Here is a 19,119-nt window from a genome sequence, read left to right on the forward strand (position 1 = left end):
TTGAAGTCAGCTATGAGTTCATGAATACTATCAGAGCTTCTTATTTCTCTGAATCGGTGAAGCTGTCTTACTTCCAATCTGAATTTTCCCTATGATATCCTCGCTTATTTCATTGTTCTCTTAATTGTGCACTTTCCGTGTTTAATTCGAGAAGCCATTTGTTCTCACCCTCTTCGCTATTTTCCTCACCCTCTTCACTATTTTAATATATTTATTTACTATTCTGAAAGTGATAATAATTGTTTTATTTTCTTCCTGAGTTCCCTTGTTGGTGTACTACCCATTCGAAATAGTCTGGCCGTGAGTTCCTTGCGAGAATTTTGTATGTGGTGATCATTGCTCACTCCTGTGTGTACTCACCTATCTGTTCTTTCCTAGTTGCGCTTGCATGGGTTTAGCTTCGGTTCTATGATCCGCCTCTCAAACGTCAATCTGCTGGTGTACAGATTCCTGAGCTACTCGACCTTTATCATATCTACATTTGAAACTGTGTATGGAGTCAGCCTCCACCACATCACTTACTAATGCATTCCATTTACTAACTACTCTGACACTGAAAATTTTCTTTCTAATGTCGCTGTGCTTCATTTGGGTACTCAGCTTCCACCTGTGTCCCCTTGTACGTATGCCCCCTTGTATTAAATAAACGGTCTTTACTCTATAAATTCCCCCTGAGAATCATGTATGTTGTGATCATATTTCTCCTAACACATCTTTCTTCCAGAGACGTGAGGTTCAGTTCCCGTAGTCTCTCTTCGTAACCCATACCCCTCAACTCGGGTACTAATCTGGTGACATACCGCTGAACTTTCACCAATTCAGTCTTGTGCTTGACTAGATACTGACTCCACGCTGGGACTGCACTCTCCAGGACTGATCTGACGTAGGTGGTATAAGACTTTAAATGATTCATTACACACGTTTCAAAGGTCAGTTCTTATGTTGGCCAACCTAGCACTAGCCTTAATAATATCATCTTGATGAATTCTTCGGGGGAACAGGGCTATCATCAGGGATATCATCTTCGTGATATCAATATCACGAAGATGGCGTGATATCAATTCCCAGGTCTTTCTTCTTGATTCTTGATTGAGTTCCTCTTCCAAATGGTACCTTGTATCCTGCTCCATAAACCTAGTTTCATTACTTTACATTTATTCGGGGTTGAACAATAATAGCCATTTTTGGACCATTCCTTCAGTTTGTCTAGGTTATCTTGTAGGCTCATCGTGGTATCCTCTGTGTGCGTGTGGCTGTGTGTGTGTGTGTGTGTACTCACCTAGTTGTGCTTGCGGGGGTTGAGCTCTGGCTCTTTGGTCCCAACTCTCAACTGTCAATCAACAGGTGAACAGATTCTTGAACCTTCTGGGCTCTGTCTTCGTGTGTGTGTGTGTGTGTGTGTGTGTGTGTGTGTGTGTGTGTGTGTGTGTGTGTGTGTGTGTGTGTGTGTGTGTGTGTGTGTGTGTACGCGGAGGATTATTTCCTTCCACCCCGATATTGTGAACTATTCTCTGCTTTAATGTGTACAATTTCATCCAAATTTCTAATCAGTGTATAATTTTGGTTAATAATTTTAAAAAATACTATTTACTTAACATCATCCTTAATTGACTTTACATTCATGATGATAACTATAATTAATAAACGATAACTCACAATGACTACCTTAAAACTAACTACAAAAAAATCAGGAGCCCTTACATGATAGCACACACACATTCAGGTGAACTGATAACTCCTGAAAACTGAATCTCTTCCTCTTCACAACCTCCTTAATTGTCTGAACTATCTATAACCAAGTCCCTCCGACACATTCTTCTATATACATACGTTAAAGGGGGGTATTTCTAGACTAGCGTCTCCTTATCTCTTAAAGGTATAGAATTGTGAGCAATAGATTGTTTGTAGCTAAAGAAGTTAACAAAGTCATCAGAGACTCCTGAGAGAAAGTTTTATTTCCGCGGCTTCTCGGATCCTTAAACTTAGAAATTATTCACATATTATGTACAGCACATTAATTACCACGATAAATTAAGTCTACACATTCGTAGTAATACATTCATACACCCGTAAACATCGATAGAAAATAGATTATATATATAATAATACAATATATTTTAGTGTTTGCTATGTGGAAATGTTTGCTCACACAGGGACAGCTATATTGGAATGGTGGGTGTTTGGTGAGCTCGGGATTTGGAATGATTTGAAACGGGAATTCTCCGAATATTTGGTTATACACGCTGTCTGGCGTGTATAACCTGTTGGACACTTTCATAGAGTACAGTGTGTGTGTGTGTGTGTGTGTGTGGTGACCAAAAGGTCAGAGTACAGTGTGTGTGTGTGTGTGTGTGTGTGTGTGTGTGTGTGTGTGTGTGTGTGTGTGTGTGTGTGTGTGTGTGTGGTGACCAAAAGGTCAGAGTACAGTGTGTGTGTGTGTGTGTGTGTGGTGACCAAAAGGTCAGAGTACAGTGTATGTGTGTGTGGGGACATGATTTGTTGTGTGTACTCTGTGATGGATGAACATAGTTTGAGTACATTATGTGAGGTACACGTGTTTACATTACAGTGTACGTGTTGAAATATGATGAAGATACACTGTTTGATGAACATGATTACGTTACACAGTGTGAGGAACATGATCAGAGTACTCAGTGTAGTGAACATGATCAAAATAAACACTATGCTGACCATGATGAGAGTACTAAGTGTCCTCACCATGACCAGAGGTACACTACATGATGGACATGTCTTTTTCAATTAATCATAGCTATTCAATTTTGAAGGCCTGTCTAGTATTTTTTAATAATAAACTAATTAATTTTGTATTAATTAACACTAATTATTTTTGTATTAATTAACACTAATTAATTATGTATTAATCAATGTTAATTATGTATGGATTAATTAATACTAATTATGTATTAATCAATCTAAATTAATTATTTAAATCATTAAAATAATTGAATTATGTACCTGTCTATTGGACACTTTTTTATATGCAGGAGACATGCCCAGTAATCTCACTCCTTCTAACTAGACCAACTATGTCACTGGAAACATTGACATGCATTAACTGCGACCCCTACTGCTTGCTTGCACACTTGTTGCAATCTCTCTTTAGCAGTGTTGCAGTCAGTAAAGACTCAGGAAAAAAACCATCCGCCACTAGATGATGGTATCTATAGCTTACTCTTGGAGAGGAACACCAACACACACACACACACACCTGGAGATGAACAGAAACCCTTACCTGGAAGTGAACACAAAATCATACCTGGAAGTGAACACAGAAGCCATCCCTGGAAGTGGACACAGAAGCCATCCCTGGAAGTGGACACAAAATCCATCCCTGGAAGTGAACACAAAAGCCATCCCTGGAAGTGAACACAAAAGCCATCCCTGGAAGTGAACACAAAAGCCATCCCTGGAAGTGAACACAAAAGCCATCCCTGGAAGTGAACACAAAACCCATCCCTGGAAGTGGACACTAACCCATAACCAGAGATGAACACTAACTCAGAGCTGGAGATGAGTATTAACCGTCACCCAAAGGTGATGGTCAACTCACACCCGGAGATGAACAAAGGTACAAAGCCACCCCCTTGCAGTCGTCGTCTCATTTGCCGGCTCCACCTCTGGGTTAATTCTGGCATCTTACCATCCATGAAGCTTTGTTTTGCATTAAGAACTGTTTATCTAGCTAACTCGGCCTAGTTCTTAAAGGTCATTAAGGTTAAACAGCAGTAATGTTGGAACGGAAACATGTGAACAAATCCACAAGGGCCGTGATGAGGGTTCGAACCTACGTCCGAGAAGAATCCCAGTCGATGCCGGAATGTGTTTAGTGACGAGTGCTCTGAACTATCGCCTTGTTCATGTATAACTCGTCCTCCTAATAGAACGTCGCGTTTTGACGTATACTCTACCTAAGGTCCTCACCTCAAAAAAAAAATTGTCGAACTAGAAAATGGTAGAGGCTCGCGGAATTGCCATCCTGTTCCGTTTTCTGTTGTGGGTCCTCTGGTAGAGTTAGGATAAGGGGCCCTTTTACTACGACAGTTTCTTGACGTTCGGGAAAAAAATCTTAGGAGGACGAGCTGCTTGGCCAACGTCGCTTGATATCTTGCGTGCATCTAGTGATCATACGCGCATGATTAACCAATCTGTTGCATGGTGTTCTACGACGATAGTAGCTGTGGATAACTGTTATCTGCCCCTAGTGGTTGCCACTAGGGAAGTAATATACAAGTTAACAGGTGTGAACCATCATGAACAAGACACACTAGTTATACTTTTATCTGTATTAATAGTCAAACAACAACAACAAATATTGTTCTGGTATCATTCTGTTGATATTTTTTTGTCCAAGTTTGCTCCAAACTTTTGTTGTGGCGTTTAAACAATAATAAAAAAAGACGTTTGGTTACGATGCTGTTTTGGTTCCTTTTCAGGAGATGAGCTTTGATGTTTGAGTGTGTGTGTGAGAGAGAAATGAGAGGTCGTCCCCACACATCAGGACTACGATGCAGGAGGTCAGCGGCGGAAGGGGATTCACAGAGTACACACTTAGGTGTTTACGAGAGCTGAACCTCTTCCCTCTCACGAGAACTGAATCTCTTCCCTCTTACGAGAGCTGAATCTCTTCCCTCTTACGAGAGCTGAATCTCTTCCCTCTCACGAGAGCTGAACCTCTTCCCTCGATCAATGTTGCCTAACCTGTATTTCCTTAAGGGTCTGCGAGCTTCTAAGCGATGCCCAACCGACCTCAACCCAGGTCACGTGAGCGTCTTCGATGCACCTCGGAGCTGGTAAATTAAGACACCACGATAACGGCATAGACGTATATCTGTGCTTCAGGCGATAAGCGCCCGCGTGCTGTGTAAACATTGTGACTGTGGCTGGTGCTGGGACGATGTGGACACACGCTGTTCACCTCGTCTTTATCACCTTGATGTTTTAAACTTTACGGGCTCACCATAGCCCGTGCTACTTGGAACATTTTGTTCCAAGTGGCGAATCTTAAACAACAACAACAACCTTGATGTCGTCGTGTCGTTGAATTATCGATTTATTAGAATACATTAGTCTTGCATTGTTGCAAATTTTCATGCGGTTACTGTTGCTAGCGGACGGTTGAAACATCTTAAGGTGAAGCCTTATATTGATGCCTGGAGGTTCCTTGATATGTAAATGAATAAATAAATAATTTATTAATATATCCCCGAGGATTTTTAATCATAAAATATATATTTTGTATAAATACCCCAAAATCTCCATTTTCCGGTTCTGCGCCTGTATATTATAACACCTATATATATATATATATATATATATATATATATATATATATATATATATATATATATATATATATATATATATATATATATATGGAATTAAGCAGACCTGGTGATGGAAGGTAGAAGGAGAGTGAGCCCAGCGCGGGGTCCCTGCTTCACGACCCCGTGACAAGTCTGCTCTCCCTCCCACCTGACCCCACCTGGTCTGCTGTACGGGAGGACCCCACCTGGTCTGCTGTACGGGGGGACCCCACCTAGTCTGCTGTACGCCCCTCCCCCCCCCCCCCACACACTCACCTGTCGAAACAATGAGCTTTAATTAAACCGGCATTTGTATACCAAGAATTTCGTAAGTAATTAACAGAAGACGGCGCCTGTACTCGATGTGATTATACACATATATATATTAACGTTTTCATATGTGATATATTATTATTCGATCGTTTACATTAAGTTTTTGATTCAAAATATTAAAAATATTAAATGGTAGATATTTTTCATTCATATTTGGTTTTACTCGTGTGTGGAACCTGCTCCCGGTCGTAGGAGGGAGAACACCCACTAACCACAGTGAACACCCACTAGCCACAGTGAACACCCACTAGCCACAGTGAACACCCACTAGCCACAGTGAACACCCACTAGCCACAGTGAACACCCACTAGCCACAGTGAACACCCACTAGCCACAGTGAACACCCACTAGCCACAGTGAACACCCACTAGCCACAGTGAACACCCGCTAGCCACAGTGAACACCCACTAGCCACAGTGAACACCCACTAGCCACAGTGAACACCCGCTAGCCACAGTGAACACCCACTAGCCACCGTGAACACCCACTAGCCACAGTGAACACCCACTAGCCACAGTGAACACCCACTAGCCACAGTGAACACCCACTAGCCACAGTGAACACCCACTAGCCACAGTGAACACCCGCTAGCCACAGTGAACACCCACTAGCCACAGTGAACACCCACTAGCCACAGTGAACACCCGCTAGCCACAGTGAACACCCACTAGCCACAGTGAACACCCACTAGCCACAGTGAACACCCACTAGCCACAGTGAACACCCACTAGCCACAGTGAACACCCGCTAGCCACAGTGAACACCCACTAGCCACCGTGAACACCCACTAGCCACCGTGAACACCCACTAGCCACAGTGAACACCCACTAGCCACAGTGAACACCCACTAGCCACAGTGAACACCCACTAGCCACAGTGAACACCCACTAGCCACAGTGAACACCCACTAGCCACAGTGAACACCCACTAGCCACAGTGAACACCCACTAGCCACAGTGAACACCCACTAGCCACAGTGAACACCCACTAGCCACAGTGAACAATACGGGTTTTATAAAATCCATAAACTGTTCACGTGTGACCGAACAGATAAAACACATTAATATTTGTAAACGAAGAGTTAATAACTTCCAAGTTATAGGAAGTGTTGTGAACTTCTCAATAGCCTGATGCCCCTAGGGTGTGCCTAGGGTGAGAGGGTCATTCCCCATCAGGCATGATGTTGACTACAACCTGCAGTATATCACGGCCTGTAGTATAAACCAATGTCGCATGAGAGAGAGAGAGAGGAGACATTATTGAGGCAATTTGTGTGTCTCACTGAGTAACATGTTAACTGGAAGGGAAAAGATGGCGACGACATGGGTCTTCCCCAAGGAGGCAGGAGTTCAATGATGTCATCATTGACCAATGAGGGAGGAGCAAGGTGTTGACGCGTCATGAGCACAAGCTCCATCATTGGTGAAGGCGTCAGTTGCGAGTGTGAAGTCGAAGAAGTCACACGCTACTCGTCGCTACCTCAAGTTAAATGTATAGTTCTTCGTGCCTTGGTAAAGGAAGTGTCATGAACTGTGACAGAGATAAGTGCTGTCGGGCAGATGAAGGCGGTTGTGGTCCCAGCCTCGATCTATGAAGCCAGGAGCGACATTCTGAAGCCAGTAAGGGGGAAGGCATTCCGGTGTCCACCATGCTAAACCTTCAAGAGGTTTTATTTGTCCACAGGAGAGGACACTGTGACAGGTCAACCAAGGGTGGCGCCTGTGTCTGACCCCAACACGCAAGTCCGGAAGAGAAATTTCGACAGTGGCAGTCGAAATAAGATTTGTGGGCAACGTGGAGGAAGGTAGACCCCTTCCAGGCGCCATCTTGATTTGTTGAGACATACGTTGTCGTACCGCGAGTTTTGCGGTTAGGAGCTTTTTGTTGTCCATGTACAGTAGGAAGTGCTCAGGGATCTATAGTAAGCCTCGGTGTGACCTTAATAACCCGTATTTATAGTGAATCTTGGGGAATTGAGAGATGATAGCATGATGAAGGCTAGAGCGACAGATGCTAACTCATTGACGGTTGGTGGACAACTGAATAGGTGAATGGGAGATCAAACTTCAAATGGCTTCGCCCGTTGCGGGGAAGACCACTCGGCAGGATTGCCAGATCCGCCACCAGTGGTATGTGGGGAGTTGTGTGAGAGGTTTTGTTTTAATTCATTTTCTAGTTGTTTGTAAAGGAGAATTATTTTTTGCTTAATTTGAAATTACAGGTTCGTGCGCGGTAGCTAAGAAGAGCTAGTTTCATCTGACGACCAGGCACTTGGTGGTGCAACCACTGACTTGTAGAAAATAATTCGTCAGAGATGAAATCCATCCTGAGTAATGGAGGATTGATCCACAGTCGTGATCCACCAGGGATCATTTGTCATCTTTATTTGGTTGTGGAGAAGATTCCATTGTCACCGTATAAGTGACGCTGTGAACGGGGGAGCGAGTGTTTGTCTTCTTATATCGTATATACTTTGATGTTGGGTGACTACAAGACCCGTATCCTGCAAGATTAATCATGGAGAGAGGAGGAGCCTAGAGTAAGGAGAGAGAAGGAGCTGAGGCAGTGACTATTGATGTTGAGAAAAATGTTTACCATATTGACGAGGAGAGAGACTATTTAGATTTGTTAGTTTGATGTGAAGGACACTTTGGTGAAGAGTTTGTAGTGCTGATATTATATACCAGGATTGTTGATGATTGTGTTTATTTATTGAGAGATGCATGTTCATATTAGGCAGTGATTGTGGTAAGCAGAGGCTTATAGCACTAGACAAAGATTATAATATGTTAGCCTGTGGGGCATGTGAAACAGACATTCCAAGTTGTATGACTTGTAAGGTTGATGAGGCTGTAACCTAGAGTTGAGAGTTGGGTCGAGGACCCCTTTCAAGGCATCATTTGTTTATGTATTGTATGGCTTTATATTAAGTGTTTGTTAGAAGACTTCTTTCCCCCTGTCCCCTGTGAGGTTTTTATTGAAATAAAAGAGAGGTGATAACTTCGACCTGTGGGTTAAATAATTGAGTTAAATAACCGGGGAACCGGAATTATCGGGAAGTCCCATGTCATTGCCATCTTTCCATACCAGTTAACATTGACGTTACTTAGTGAGACACAAATTGCCTCAACCATGCCTCCTCCCTCTCTCTCTCTCATGCGACATTGGTTTACACTACAGGCCGTGGTATACCGCAGGTTGTAGTCAACATCATGGTTGGATGGGATATGTCCCTCACCCTAGGTGCACCCTAGGTCACGAGGCCATTGAGTGGTTCACAAGAGAATCCATCAAACACGTATAGATCCCCGCTAAGTTTTATGTAAATAATGTTGCTGTAAGATTTGATTATCAACATTGCAGTCAGCTAATTAATCCCAATTTCAAGACGTTCTTTAATGCCAAACTGAATGTCGACAGCGAAATTGAGTGACTACTTGCCTTGATATTCAACTTCAAGGATTAACTTGCGTGATTAAATAGGCGTGTTGGCAGTGTCTCGTGTTCTCAACAGTGACAACACCTGTGGTAATCTCCAGGTAAATGTGTATACGATGAAGACACGAATCTTGCATAAAGATGTTTTTCACTTTTTCTCATTCTGGTTCAGTGTTGCAAGAAGGAGCGAACTATCCAGTCACCTAAAATCTCCTTAAAAAATTTAAGACATGACTTGCTCTCAATATATATTCTTACACCAGCCAAAGGAGGAAAAAGGTACATAAAGGAAAAGATGGCTGGTCAGTGTGCACTGACAGAGCTTTGATTGACACACACGATATTATTTGGTCCGTGTTAGCACAACTAACGTTGCGTTAGCAAGAAATATGGATTATTAGCAGCTTTTATTCCAAACATGTGGCCGAGTTAGAGACAGAGCTGCCGCTCTATGGAGTGATACGCTGTGTTGAGAGTAGCAGTAGTAGTAATACTCTCCCACGCAACTCAATCACAAGTTTGTATTGCTTGGCAGATCACCCTCTGCATGGACAGATCACAACTTTACTGACACATCACCATTGCAGGACAAGTTATATGACAGTTTATCACTGCCTGACAGATCGCCACTACTGCATGACAGATCATCACTACTGCATGACAGATCATCACTACTGCATGACAGATCATCACTGCGTGTCATATCAACACTGCATGACAGATCATCACTACGTGTCGTAACTGTTTACATCGTTCGTAGTCTGTCATGAGCTCTAATATATCAAACAACTGACCGCTGATAATTGCCACATATTAGTTATCTACACGGGGTATCAGAGACTGTCTGCTGTTAAGGTCAATTGGGAGGAGGAACCTAGTGTAAGACGAAAGGAGGAGGAGGAGGAGGACCTAGTGTAAGACGGGAGTCTTAGGTCATTTTTATTCTACAATGAATAGCTGTAATAATGCACCTTGAAAACGACCAGTCGTTGCTTAGCACTAAACAATCGAAGCTTAGAAATACTCAATTGTAGATTGGAAATGTTCAATCATAGCTTAGAAAGGCTCAATCTTATCAAATAAATGCTCAATTGTAGCTTAGAAAGGCTCAATCTTAGCTTAGAAATGCTCAATTGTAGCTTAGAAAGGTTCATTCTTAGATTAGAAATGTTCAATCTTAGCTTAGAAAGACTCAGTCTTAGATTAGAATTGCTCAAGCTTAGCTTAGAAATGCTCAATCGTAGTTTAGAAATTGTCTGTCGTAGTTTAAAAGCCCTCAGTCGAAGCTTAGAAATGTTCAAACACACTTGGAAATACTCGGTAGTAGCTTAGAAATGTTCAAACACGACTTGGAAATACTCGGTCGTAGCTTAGAAATGTTCAAACACACTTGGAAATACTCGGTAGTAGCTTAGAAATGTTCAAACACGACTTGGAAATACTCGGTAGTAGCTTAGAAATGTTCAAACACACTTGGAAATACTCGGTAGAAGCTTAGAAATGTTCAAACACACTTGGAAATACTCGGTCGTAGCTTAGAAATGTTCAAACACCACTTGGAAATACTCGGTCGTAGCTTAGAAATACTCAAACGTAGTTTAGAAATATTCAATCACAGCTTAGAAATGTTCAACCATAGCTTAAAACAGATGATTCATCATGGCATAGAATTCATCTCAAACGTTGGCTTAAAAACGTTAAACAGTGGCATTTAAATGATAATTTCATAGTTAATAAAAGTTCAATCGCAGCTAAGATATGTTAATTCGCAACATAAATATATTTTTTGTTATCATTCGTAGTTATTTACCCGCCAGGTATTTGAAAATTGGCAAACTTGGACGTGACTAGATAACAGTAGCTGTAGCTAAGATAACAGTAGATGTAGATAGATAACAGAGCTATCATAGGAGATGGAAGGTATCGATTCATTCTGAAATATGAGCTCAGTGTCGTATCGTCACGACCCCCAGGGTTAGGTTAGTCTTCCACAGATTCCAGACGACTGATGATAGATGATGAGCATTGGTAGCTATGATATGGAACCGGTAGATGAGATAAGGGCCGGAAAACTTATATAAGGACCGGGAAGCTTATACAAGGCCCCCCTCGAAGCTTATATAAATACCGGCAGCTTATATGATGACTGGCAGATCAGATAGAGACAGGAAGCTTATATAAGAACCGGGAGCTTAGATAAGAGGGGTCCAGGAGCTTATATTAGACTCAGCAGCTTATAAAAAGGTCAGAAACTTAGATAAAGCTCGGCTGATCAGATAGGAATCAGCAGATAAGATTTAGACCGGCAGCTCATCAAGGACCAGCTGTTTAGATAAGATAAGGACCGGCAGCTTAGATAACCGGCAGATAAGGACCGGCAGCTCAGATAACCGGCAGCTTAGATAACTGGCAGATAAGGACCGGCAGCCTAAATAACCAGCAGATAAGGACCGGCAGCTTAGGTAACCGACAGATAAGGACCGGCAGCTTAGATAACCGGCAGATAAGGACAATTAAGGATTCCTAATCTAAACTTCAGAGAGTGAAATGTTCCCCACAATTTCTACATTTTGTTTTTACACTAATTTGACATTTAAAAAAAATACGAAATGAGAAAATTGAATAAAGTGGATTAGAAGAGTAGGCTAAATATGAGGACATAACTTAATAAGACAATATTTTGTGTCGTAATCAATAAAAAAAATATTCATCCAGCAAGGAAAATTCCTCAAAAAAAGAAAAAAACGTGATATGGATCAAAAATAATAATTTAATGGAATTATTCCAACCCGAGGTGAATTATATACAGAAATCTCTATGTTAAATGAAAGCCCAAAGGAGCTGTTGACTGGGGTAACCTGCTGGGGTCAAACGAAGGACCCCAGCAGGTCCTCCTCCCGCGCACAGCACTTCAACTGCCGAAGTGTCTTCTTGAAGGCATCCCGAAAGTCCGTCCTGAAGTAGGCATAGATGAAAGGGTTGAGTGTGGAGTTGAAGTAGCCGATCCAGAAGAGAGTGGTGACGACGGCCTGCGGACACGGGCAGTGGCCGTCACAGATCGTCACCGTCACGTACCAGATGAAGAACGGCAGCCAGCACAAGATGAACGCCCCCATGATGATCCCCAGCGTCCTGGCCGCCTTGTGCTCCCGCCGCATCATGGGATGACTGCCGTTGTGCTGGCTTCCTCCCGCACCGGCGCCAGAATTGCGAGTGCTGGACTCTCGCCTGCCGAAGGGCACGGGGCTGATGACCCTGACGGGCAGGCCGCGCCCCGTGTGCCCGTTGATGGAACTACTGCGCGACAACGGAGGCTTCCCACAGGGACTAATGTCTATTCTCTCGTCCGATTCCTCGTTATAAGATAAATCTGGGCTTATTGTACGCGGGCTGACTTCCAGCGAGCCCGAGTGCTCGTTCGGCAGCCCTAATTGGCCCGAATCGTTCACAAAGTTACTATTTATTTTTCTACTGTATGTACACGGGGTTCTGCCACACACGCTGCCGGACCTGCAGACGGCCACCGGCCCCTGGTCAGTACTGAGGTCCGAGCGAGAGATCCGGGGAAGTGGACCTAACTGGAAATCTTGCTGAAACTTCTGTTTGGTTTTATATTTTTTCAATATAGTTGTATTGGAAGATCGAAACGCCGCTAAAAGCTGTTGAGCAGTGGACGAAGCAGAGTTGCGCTGGATGTTATTGATAGTGCAGGTGCTGTTTGTGCGGCTGAGGATCGCCGCCTCCTGCTTCCTGGCCTCCTGCAGGATGCGGGAGTACAAGACCAGCATCACCGTGCACGGTATCCAGAAGGAGATAGCGGAAGATATGATAGCATACACCTTGTTGACTTCGAAGGTGCAGATATCTGGCTTCTCCTTGCGACTCTCGAGGTGATCCTTGGTGGTGTACCAGCCCAGGAAGATAGGCAGGAAGGAGATGAGTGTCGGGGCCAGCCACACGTTGGCTAACATTAACAGTACCGTACTCTTGGTCATGTAGAGCGGGTACTCTAACGGCTTAACTATGGCGTAGTATCTGTCCACACTTATACAGCACAGATGTAATATAGACACGGTTGAAAAATACACATCGAACGAATTCCAGACATCGCACATGGTGTATCCGAACAGCCACTTGCCCGAGATCTCGACGGAGGCATTGAAGGTCATGGCGCACGAGGCCACCAACATGTCGGCCATGGCCAGGGACACGAGGAAGTAGTTGGTGAGCAGCTGCAGTTTGCGGTTGATGCCTATACTGATGATCACCAGCACGTTGCCCATCACCGACACTAGTATGATGCTGACCATCAGTGTGGTCTTGATCACCAACACCGTCACGTCCTCCCACATGGTGCCCTCGCCGCCACCGTCGGCCAGCACGCCGCCATTCTCATCTCTGCCCACGTCGATCTCAGCAGAGGTGGTGAGGCCGGCGGCGGCAGCAGTCTCCGTGACGCTGTGGTGTGTGGGGTCGAGCCAGAGCTGGGTCATGGGCAGCGGTGATGGTGCGTCCATTCAGCGTGGTGAGCAGCTCACTCTCTCACTCTCCGCCCCCCGCCTGCTGGTGTCTGCCTCACACGCTGCTCCGGCCATCGTCGCCTCCGCTCCTGCAAAAAACACAGCCAGTCAGAACATTCATGTATGTAAAATCAAGCGTGATATATGTAAACATTGATTTATTATTATTATTATTATATATACACACGCACATACACGAGTTCTTTCATTCTTGTACAGCCACTAGCACACAGCGTTTCCGGCAAGTCATAATCCAAAATTTTCCCCGGAATACGACCCGCCAAATCATTTAACCAACAGGTACGCATTAACTGCTGAGTTAGCAGAGCCTAAAGTTAAAGATTGGCGCCCAGTCAATCCCCCACGGCCACGATACGAACCCAGGCCAAAGGGCTCGCGAAGTGCTGGGCTAGTGCTTTACCACTGTGCCACGGGGACACCATGATTCTTAAAATACCGTCATGCTCACAAGATAACTAAATAGACCCGTGAAATGATATATTTAGAAGGATATTGGCTAAGCATGAAGTAGCTGTTGTGATGAGTTTATATCATCAAAGAAAATTTAATTGTCTGAGACATTGGTTCCTTATAACAATCGCTCGTGGAGTGACGGCTTGATGGTTCCATGTTTCATTACAATATCCCGGACATTTCCACCTGGGCCCAGCCATGAGTGTACCGGAACAATCATTACACACACACACACACACACACACACCACCTCAATTACCCTGAATTGGTGTGTGAGGGCGGGAGTACGCTAACGACCCCGAGGGTGTTCAACACCCAAAATGTGGGCAAATATTCCTAGATTGTGGACCGGACTTAGACCAGCACCCTCTCCCGCATGTGGTGGAAGCATACCGGAGTATGAGAATATACTGCGCTGGCAGCCACGTGGTGCAGTCTGGCTGCCCCACCCCACCGTTGGGAGTATTACCACTACATTACCACACAAGATCCTACTCCTCCTCCTCCCCCAGTTCGTCGTCACACCGACATGGGCACCGTCAATATGGGGCTTCACCCTCGGGCCACGGGCGAAGGTCACATTAAGCGATGTCCATTGGTTCTCTATATTATTATTATTATTATGAATGAACATATCCCCCATCTCCCATTTATATTTGTTAATCTAATGTCCTTCGTAAGGGTATATTTGAGCCCTCCATCCCCCAGGGGGCCCTCCGGGTTGACTATGATAGTCTCCCTGAGGGTTCCCAGGGGTAGAGAATATTTTGCCTCAGACCCTCTCGGAGAGGCAAAGGTGGTATAGATAATAATAATAATAATTAATTAAAAGGGTGGTAAAAACAGGAGGTGGCCGTGATGCGCCACGCTCCCCCACGCCAGACAGCAATACACTCTGTAGTTACCTGGGCCAAAGGGATAGAGTGACGGAGCTCTTGATACTGTCTCTTGATGACATTATCAAGAGACATAGTGAAGGATATATGATCAGTCAAGATGACGTGGTGAAGACAGCTTATGACAGGAACGATGTGAGGGGGGGGGGCGTGACAGTGTCATGGACGGTGACATGAAGACATTATAATTTCAGACATATACCTGCCTGTGTGGGACCGAGTTTAAGGAGTTATGAGGATCTTCCGCTAGCATTGCGGTCATTGCATTGCTCAGCATAGACCTCTCGGCATTTCGCTCCTTTCTTTATCGTTTTCAGTGTGCGTGCCTTTTCTTATTAGTAAAGTCCTAGACTTGCATAGTTCTCTGATTTGTTCTTAGCAATTTTTCCCATTTCTTTAAGTTTTTTTTTTAATTATTCATTTCAGTATGAGTGATTTAGCCTGTGGCTCAACTATGTGATTTCTATGTGAAGATTTGCCGGCTCCTATTTGTTTCAAACCTTACTAATTTTTTTTTTAGATCTTTCTCAGTGGGAATTATTTTATCTATTTTTTATTTGTTATTCCAACAAAGAAAGCAGCCCAGAACCTCTCTAACTCCCAAGAACCTATTTACTGCTAGGTGAACAGGAACTTCGCCCGTTTGCTTTCGACTCAGGCGGGAATCGAACCCCGGCCTGTTGGCCTACGACCCTGTGTGGGCGTAGGAAAGAGAAGAACACCTGAAAATGATGAAAACGGAAGTAAAATAATCACCAACAAGAAGAATAAGAGACATTGTGCAGGTGAGATAAATTCACAAATTAATAACAAAATATCGAGAGCCAAATGATCTAACATGATTACGAATGGAACTTAAATGAAAAAATATAATGGCTAAATGGTTTCAAGGTAGAACAAAAAAAGTGAACATTAATTTTGTTAGAAAAGGTTGAGTAAAATGAACCAAAAAAATGTGAACAGGGAGTTGCACTCTAGAGGGGAAAATATAGAGGAACTGCACGTTGCAGAATGCAGTACCGGTGGAGACGGGCGAGTTTCAATGAAATAGTCTAAATTTTAAGGGAATTTCACGAACAATTGTTTTGACAACGTCATGAAAGGTGTTGCTATGATGGTACCAATCCAATCGATTGGTACTATCATAGGACTCCTCGATTGGATTCCAGTCGAAGCGTCAGTGGTCGTCGGATGACGACTGGGCCTCATACACTCATCATTCATCACACACAAATTGTCATCAGATAAAATTTGGCAATTAACTCAAATGCACATCTCGATACTCATTAACTCACTATTACATAAATAAACGAACATTTCACTATTCACTTGCTGATGGTAATCCACGAGTTACAATGACACTCTTTGAATAATTGCATATGTTGCCCTACATCATATTTGCAATCACAATTAAGTTATCAGAAAACCCCCAAGCACAAGCCACCTATAAACTGTAACAATATTAGTATTATATTCGTCTTGTTGTTGACGGGAAGGAACCAATTGCTCTCGAGATTCCGTCTCCAGGTCAACGTCTTTTCCCGGTTTATGTAAACTGTTGTACCGAGCGCTGTCATTGGCTGGTGCTCTTGGCTGCATCTTCCTCCGTGGCCTCTGATTGGGCCAACTACCAGCTATGACCAACATTGGCCGAGGAAACCACTCAATTAAGCTTTAATAAACTGTTTTAGCACTAGTATCCCAGAGACGTAATCAGTTGGATTATTATTTTTTTGTTAGTACTTGCCTAAACTCTAACCTATATACCTTCACCTCTCTTGTGTCCTGCTAGTATCCTTCACCTCTATTGTATACTATCACAATACAAAAGAGGTAAAGGATATCATCAATATACAAAAGAGGGGAAGGATACCATCAGTACACAAAAGAGGGGAAGCATACCATCAGTACACAAAAGAGGGGAAGGTTACCACCAGTACACAAAAGAGGGGAAGGATACCACCAGTACACAAAATAGGGGAAGGATAACACCAGTACACAAAAGAGGGGAAGGATACCATCAGTACACAAAAGAGGGGAAGGATATCATCAGTACACAAAAGAGGGGAAAGATACCACCAGTACACAAAAGAGGGGAAGGATACCATCAGTACACAAAAGAGGGGAAGGATACCGTCAGTACACAAAAGAGGGGAAGGATACCATCAGTATACAAAAGAGGGGAAGGATACCATCAGTACACAAAAGAGGGGAAGGATACCACCAGAACACAAAAGAGGGGAAAGATACCATCAGTACACAAAAGAGGAGAAGGATACCATCAGTACACAAAAGAGGGGAAGGATACCATCAGCACACAAAAGAGGGGAAGGATACCATCAGTACACAAAAGAGGGGAAGGATACCACCAGTACACAAAAGAGGGGAAAGATACCATCAGTACACAAAAGAGGAGAAGGATACCATCAGTACACAAAAGAGGGGAAGGATACCATCAGTACACAAAAGAGGGGAAAGATACCATCAGTACACAAAAGAGGAGAAGGATACCATCAGTACACAAAAGAGGGGAAGGATACCACCAGTACACAAAAGAGGGGAAGGATACCACCAGTACACAAAAGAGGGGAAGGATACCATCAGTACACAAAAGAGGGGAAGGATACCACCAGTACACAAAAGAGGGGAAGGATACCACCAGTACACAAAAGAGGGGAAGGATACCATCAGTACACAAAAGAGGGGCAGGATACCATCAGTACACAAAAGAGGGGAATGTTACCATCAGTACACAAAAGAGGGGAATGTTACCATCAGTACACAAAAGAGGGGAAGGATACCATCAGTACACAAAAGAGGGGAAGGATACCATCAGTACACAAAAGAGGGGAATGTTACCATCAGTACACAAAAGAGGGGAAGGATACCACCAGTACACAAAAGAGGGGAAGGATACCATCAGTACACAAAAGAGGGGAAGGATACCATCAGTACACAAAAGAGGGGAAGGATACCACCAGTACACAAAAGAGGGGAAGGATACCACCAGTACACAAAAGAGGGGAAGGATACCATCAGTACACAAAAGAATGTTAACTTAAATCGAAATAATTTCTTTACAAACATTTCACTGTGCAGAATACAAAAAAAAAAGTCCCCGTCAATAAAAAAAAAAGATCTAATCTTACTGATGGAATTGAAAACAGATAAAACTTGTGTTGACTCATTGACCCGAGCGTATAACACCCGGTGTTATACAAAAGCATTATGAACGGTGTTATAAAAAACTCTATACACGGTGTTACACACAAGCACTATACCTGGTGTTATACACAAGCACTATACCTGGCGTTATACACAAGCACTATACCTGGTGTTATACACAAGCACTATACCTGGTGTTATACACAAGCACTATACCTGGCGTTATACACAAGCACTATACCAGGCGTTATACACAAGCACTATACCTGGCGTTATACACAAGCACTATACCTGGCGTTATACACAAGCACTATACCTGGCGTTATACACAAGCACTATACCTGACGTTATACACAGTAAGATTATGTCCAATATGTTTAACAACTTCTGGATATTTGGTTGGATATCTGTACACAGACGATGTTCCAGTGGTCGGTCGAACATCTCTCCACGGCTCTGATCTCTTTTGGAACGCGTAAGCCTATTTCCTAAGCCCATGGGTATATCCGAGCCTGATGATCCGATGTCAGTGCAAGGCGAGTCATAACAGGGGCTCCCAGATGGACTAAAATACTGAACCCATGATTAGAAAACCCAACTAACATGGTTGAAATAAAGGGGTGAAAGGTTGCATGCTGCCTGTATGTTGACCGAGATATTGACCAAGAATCAGTTTGATTTAAATATATAATCACTGGATTTGTAACTCGGGACAGAAGAGCTTCTAATAGCAACAGGTGGACCCATTGAGCACCACTATCTGGAGTGTATTGATGGTGCTTTGTTTTTAATAAACACCATCAATACACTCGAGATCACAAATACAATCACAGACAGAGGTGGGGGGGGGGGTGTCGATGGAATACACGCAGACTTCACTATCCGTATATTTCATCGTACGTTTCGGAATCGTTACCAGTTGACTGCAAGATTATGTATCATCAAGGATAAAGAATTAGACTAATCCCC

The 19,119-nt window shown here is 43.4% G+C and overlaps 1 protein-coding gene across 1 annotated transcript in view; it reads right to left on the reverse strand.

Annotated features, from left to right (window-relative positions):
• Window positions 1-8,729: 8,729 nt before the first annotated feature.
• Window positions 8,730-19,119, reverse strand: part of LOC123760623 (octopamine receptor beta-2R) — a 47,072-nt gene continuing 36,682 nt past the window's right edge. Inside the window, exon 2 of the mRNA XM_045746354.2 lies at window positions 8,730-13,704. Within this exon, the coding sequence (XP_045602310.1) occupies window positions 11,963-13,612 (1,650 nt within the window). The 5' untranslated portion in view covers window positions 13,613-13,704 and the 3' untranslated portion in view covers window positions 8,730-11,962. The remainder of the gene's footprint in view (window positions 13,705-19,119) is intronic.

The sequence above is a fragment of the Procambarus clarkii genome, chromosome 21 (assembly GCF_040958095.1).
Source record: "Procambarus clarkii isolate CNS0578487 chromosome 21, FALCON_Pclarkii_2.0, whole genome shotgun sequence".
Taxonomy (NCBI): domain Eukaryota; kingdom Metazoa; phylum Arthropoda; class Malacostraca; order Decapoda; family Cambaridae; genus Procambarus; species Procambarus clarkii.